The sequence below is a fragment of the Euprymna scolopes genome, chromosome 13 (assembly GCF_053919585.1).
Source record: "Euprymna scolopes isolate OS-2025 chromosome 13, ASM5391958v1, whole genome shotgun sequence".
NCBI lineage: Eukaryota > Metazoa > Mollusca > Cephalopoda > Sepiida > Sepiolidae > Euprymna > Euprymna scolopes.
Genome location: NC_136494.1, coordinates 43,850,806 through 43,856,805, shown reverse-complemented (window position 1 = coordinate 43,856,805; position 6,000 = coordinate 43,850,806). Strand labels below are relative to the sequence as shown.

The following is a 6,000-nucleotide window of genomic DNA, read 5'->3' as shown; positions in this document are numbered from 1 at the left end:
AAAAGACCTTACAGAAGCCCAAATAGATACCACAGAAATCCAGGTTTCTCTCAAACCAAAATCTCCACCTTGGCTAATTAAACAGCCATCGGTAAATTTAAAACTCAAAAATGTATTTTTTAATTTACCAGTCTTGTATTCATATGATTAGGATTAATCCATTTAACTACTTATCACCCCCACTATGATTAGTAGTTTGTATATTTACCTTCATATTTATTTAAAATTAAATATATATAGGTTAAAAATATTTATACATATATACATTTTTATTTTATTATATATATATATATATATGTGTGTGTGGAACTATAAGTGTCACCCTGAAGAAAACACAACAGCTTTATTTTAAAACTTTTATTGAAAAAAATCAATTCTGGTAACTATATGTATTATATGCAGTAGAGCTGACATCTATTCAATGTCACCGCCTCCAGCCTCAGTCTCTGCCTTGATATGGGTCCGGAACTGGGAGCATGCCTTTTCTATAAGTGCTGGCGAGAGCTCAGCGGATTGTGGTGATCAGGCTGGTTTTGGTGTTGTGGGAGGTCATGTTGGTGATGTTCTCAACATATGACCAAACAAAATAGTCCAGCAGGTTCAGGTCAGGAGAGAGAGGAGTTGGGGCAATGAGTAAAGGATACAAAGTCGTAGCACTCCTGAAGTCAAGACTGGGTCTCTGGACTGGTGCTGAGTCCTGCTGCCACATCCAGGGTCTGCCAGTGGCCACCTGATTGCACCAGGGGATCACCGCACTCTTCAGCACATTCAGGTACACTTTGGTGTTGGCTTTCAAGCCGACTTCAAAGGTGTGAGGTTGCATGAGGTAGCCCTCACTTGAAACCACACGAAAGACCATAATCATAGCTGTAAACTTTGCTTTCACCACCCTGGGCACATCACTGTTATCCATGATAATCCAGCCATGCATTTTGAGGGTGCTGGCCATGGTACGATTGTCATAACTTGGATTGGTAGAAAGCATGAGTTGTAGAGTGGCGAAACTCCGATCTCACTCATTGAACATTGTATCATTTTCAGCCGCGATAGAAGGCTCCTATTGCTCTTGGAATTTGTATACAACTGGCCGACTAGTAGGTAGTCTGCAAAAAAAAAAAAAAAAAGAAGTTTTTATCAGATGGAAATATAATCATGTCTTTTCTAGGACAACAATTTTATCATTTCACCCGGTGTGTGTGTGTGTGTGTACGCACGTGTGTGTGTGTATATATATATATATATATATATATATATATATATATATACACACACACACACACACATTGAATAATGGGATAAGCATATAAACAAACTAGTTAAAATAATAACATAAAAAAAAAACAAAAAAACATGTAACCAACTTAAATCTTTGGTAAAAAAAATAATTGAAAGAAAATGACTTTTTCTACATTAAAGATTTGGTGGAAAAATAGAAGGCACTGTGTTAAGTTCAGAGAAACTGAAAGAGAAAGAAAGACATGGTGTGTAAGAACATGAGTAGAAGATGGTGATAGAAATCATGGATGATTAAGAGCAGCCAGAATGAGGGGGGGGGGGGTAGTTGATCAAATGTGAAAGGAAAGAAGAAAAAAAAGACTGTGTGAGTACCATTTCTAATTCACCCTGTATGATATTTTGTGTATATACAAAAAATATTGAGTTTAATATGTAGGAAACGACAATACATCTGCTACATATCCATATACGTATATTTATATGTTAGGTGTAGGGGAATAAATAAGAGCACCGGATTACCGGTGTAGGGTAAGGAGTGAGGTCCCTTGAAAAAAGAAGAGGAGAGTCCGTACACATGAGGCACGGACGCAAAAAGTTCTTCTCCTAAAAGACAATGTTGGACAGGCAGAGTACAACTCTAGAATACAGTCCTCACTCCTCCCGTAAACCCCACTATTGAAGTGAGTAATCTTTTTACCTTAATGTTCTGAATTGCAGTGTTGTCATGTTTTCATGTTTGTTAATAAATTCTTGTCGTTTATACTTGTTGTACGTTTAGTAATTATTAAAGCTGGTCGGTAGTTTTGGGACTTGGAAGAACCTAAACCCGTACCAACAGTGGTGACCCTAACTAGCAACATAAAATACGCAAAGCAACGTTTTTTTTATGTTTTAATAACAAAAGGAAAATGCGTAAAATTAAAATTTATTTTTAAATAAAAATAATCCATAACATGAATCCCGGCGTCAGAGTAGTTAAAAATAAATAAACAAAACATTTACGTACGTAAGTTAAAAATAAAAAATAAAAAAATAATGACTAGTTACGTTTTTGTGCCGAGATTTATTTTATACAAGTATCGTTACGCTTTCATCGGGATATTCACATTTTTCTCGCACAACAAATATGGCCGACCGCGTCTTCTTCAATTTGCACGCGGCGCCAGTCTCGTGATTGGCTGATGTGAACACTACGTCACTCTTCGTCTTCCTCTTGCTCTGTCCCTACTATTACTACTATGCGGTGTCATCTAGCTAACTGTCGCTATAAATAAATAAGATAAAAATAAATAATAATAATAATAATAAAAATCATAAATAAATGTGAAATGGTGTCGCCCACATTCAGTCTGATTCCAACGGATGTACGGAATGACCCTGCTTTGTTTTTCGCACAGCTAGATTTATATTCTCGGCAGAAAACGATATCAGGACAGGCTGAAAAGTTTTGCCATGTGGCGACTATATTACCTCAGGATGTTATCGTCGAGGTGAGAGACCTAATTATATCTCCTCCCTCGGAGAAACCATATGACACCCTACGAGAAAGAGTGACAACTGCTGTGTCAGTTTCAGCACACAGGCGAATCTCACAATTATTAGAACAGGAAACGATGGGGGATAGCACGCCGTCACAGTTTCTAAAGCGCCTGCAGAAGTTGGCTGAAGGGACAATGGACAATAATATTGTCAAACGCATCTTCCTACAGCGCATACCAACCGAATATAAGGTGGTAATAGCTGCACAAGATGAATCTATGCCAGTGGAACGAGTGGCTGAGATAGCCGACCATATTGCCGATATAATGTCGACACGGTCGTCAACGGTGGCTGGCGTTCAGACATCGGAGAAAGACGAGCTACTCTCCAAACTAATGGAGGGACAGACCAGATTGGAAGCTCGTATGAACAAAATGGCGGAGGACATCGCGAGACTTACCCTCGAGAATAAGCAAAGGCAGGGGGGTGCGCTCAGCCACTCCAGAGAACGGAGGCAGGATAGGACCATTTGCTGGAAGCACAAGAGATTTGGGGAGAAGGCAAATTCCTGTATCCCACCGTGTAGTTACAAGAGTTCGGGAAAAGCTTAAACCGACAGAAGAATGCGGCATCAACTGTCGGTGCATCTCGTTCAGGCCGCCTATTGTATGTGGTGGACAAAAACTCAGGTACGTCCTTTTTGGTGGACAGCGGGGCACAGGTGTCTCTCATTCCTGCGACTGCAGCCGACAAGAAATCCCCTCCCTGTAAATGCACACTACGAGCTGTGAATGGCTCGTTAATACACACATATGAGGAGAAGTGTATGGACCTTAATTTAGGCCTGCATAGAACATTTACCCACATTTTTATAGTGGCGGATGTAGACAGTGCTATTTTAGGTACCGATTTTTTACAGGCGTTCGGTTTGGTGGTGGATATAACAGGCCAGTGTCTGAAAGATCCAGAAACGCATCTCACAGCGTGTGGGGTAGTTAGGACTGGTACTCCATTGTGTCCAGCAGTGGCACATGCAAACCAGGATAACGATTTTCTGAGTCTCTTGAAGGAATACCCTTCAATTTCAGTGCCTTCTTTCCATAGGGACGTTTTGCCACACTCCACCACACACTATATCGAAACAAAGGGTCTGCCCGTTCATAGCAAAGCTAGGCGCTTAGCACCAGAAAAGGTAACAGTGGCCAAGGCTGAATTTCAGCAAATGATGAAGTTAGGCATAGTTCGCCCTTCAAAGAGCGAATGGGCTTCACCTCTTCATCTTGTCAACAAAGGTGTTAACACATGGCGGGTATGTGGGGACTACAGAGCACTGAATGCAGTCACTAAACCAGATAGATACCCAGTACCACATGTCCAGGACGTGACAGCAGTGGCTCAAAATAACCGTTTTTTTTACAAAATTGGATTTAATTCGAGCATATCACCAAATACCGGTGGAGCCCGAACACATTCCTAAAATGGCTATCATCACCCCATTCAGGATGTTCGAGTTCATGCGAGTTCCTTTTGGGTTGCGGAATGCAGCACAAACATTCCAACGGTTCATAGACCAGGTGTTGTCAGATTTGCCATTCGTCTGTGCATATATTGACGATGTACTTATTGCTAGCCAAACTAGAAAGGAACACATCGGTCATGTGTGACAGGTCTTCGAACGTTTGAAGCAATATGGGATAGTCCTAAACCCATTAAAATGTACTTTTGGTCAATCCGAAGTAATTTTTTTAGGACACCATATTTCAGAGGGGGAAATATCCCCATCACCAGAGATGGTCAAGTCCATTCAAAATTTCCCTATCCCTGCCACAATGAGGCAGCTGCGTCAATTCTTGGGGCTGATAAACTTTTATCATAGGTTCTTACCTCACTGTGCACAAGTACTTTTACCATTGACAAGTTTGTTGACAAATGTGAGGAAGTGTGACATTGTATTTTCAGAGCACGCGATAGAAGCATTCAACAAGATCAAGGCTATGTTGTAGGAGACTGCAAAATTGTCTCACATCCAACCCAACCAGGAGCTGTGCCTAGCAGTGGATGCATCCGCAATTGGAATTGGAGCGGTCCTACAACAAAAATGTGATGCGGACTGGAAACCCATTTCCTTTTTCTCAAAAAAATTAACAGAGACTGAGAAACGCTATAGTACATTTTCCAGAGAGCTGTTAGCTGCATTCTCCGCGATATGCCATTTCCGGCAGCTCTTGGAAGGTCAGCAGTTCCATATCCTCACGGACCACAAACCCCTGTTAGGTGCTTTACAGTCTTCCTCGGACAAATATTCTCCCAGAGAGATTCGCCAGATGGATTATATCCTTCAATTGACATCAGATACTCGGCACATCAAGGGAGCAGACAACATCCCAGCAGACACCTTATCGCGGGGAATTAATTCCTTCCTGTTGCAGCCGACAATTGACGTCGACACCTTGTCTAAAGAACAACAGAAGGATGAACATTTACAAAATCTCCTGCAGAATAATCCAACTTCATTGAACCTAGTGACAATTACCAACCCTACCAGCCACACAAAAGTTGTGTGTGACACAAGCACAAACAAACTGCGACCATACGTTCCAGCATCGCTACGCAAAGACATATTTAAAGCAGTACACGGTCTATCGCATCCAGGGGCCAATGCCTCTGTAAGGCTACTAACAGACCGATATGTCTGGCCGCGAATAAAAGCTGATACAAGAGCGTGGGCGAAAACGTGTGTGGAGTGTCAAAAAGCCAAGGTCGGTCGTCACACGCGGGCTCCTCTAGGCACGTTTCCAGTTCCAGATGAGAGATTTCAGCACATTCATATCGACATCACCGGACCATTTCCGACATGTGAAGGTCAGTGCTATCTGCTGACATGTATCGACAGATTCTCACGATGGTTTGAAGCTCTACCGATGCCAGACATGACGGCATACACAACTGCCAGGACATTCCTTGGTGGCTGGGTGGCCAGATTCGGTGTACCACAAAATGTTACATCAGACAGAGGTCGACAGTTTGAGTCAGACCTTTTTCATAAACTTGCAAAACTTTTGGGCACCAAGAGTATACACACCACGGCTTATCACCCCCAGGCAAACGGCATGGTCGAGCGACTACATCGCAGTCTGAAAGCCTCCTTACGGGCACAGCTTACGGACAATACAAGGTGGTTAGAACATTTGCCACTAATATTGTTGGGACTGCGGACAACGGTGAAAAGAGATATGGAGTGCTCAGCAGCGGAGGCTCTATATGGAACCACATTGCGGTTGCCAG

General features: G+C 42.1%; 1 protein-coding gene across 2 annotated transcripts in view; it reads right to left on the bottom strand.

Annotated features, from left to right (window-relative positions):
• Window positions 1–342: 342 nt before the first annotated feature.
• LOC145291998 (uncharacterized) overlaps window positions 343–6,000 on the bottom strand; it is a 130,686-nt gene continuing 125,028 nt past the window's right edge. For both annotated transcript variants that reach the window (XM_080137975.1, XM_080137976.1), the window contains exon 2: window positions 343–1,103. In XM_080137975.1, coding sequence (XP_079994101.1) covers window positions 506–985 — 480 coding nt within the window. In that variant the 5' untranslated portion in view covers window positions 986–1,103 and the 3' untranslated portion in view covers window positions 343–505. The remainder of the gene's footprint in view (window positions 1,104–6,000) is intronic.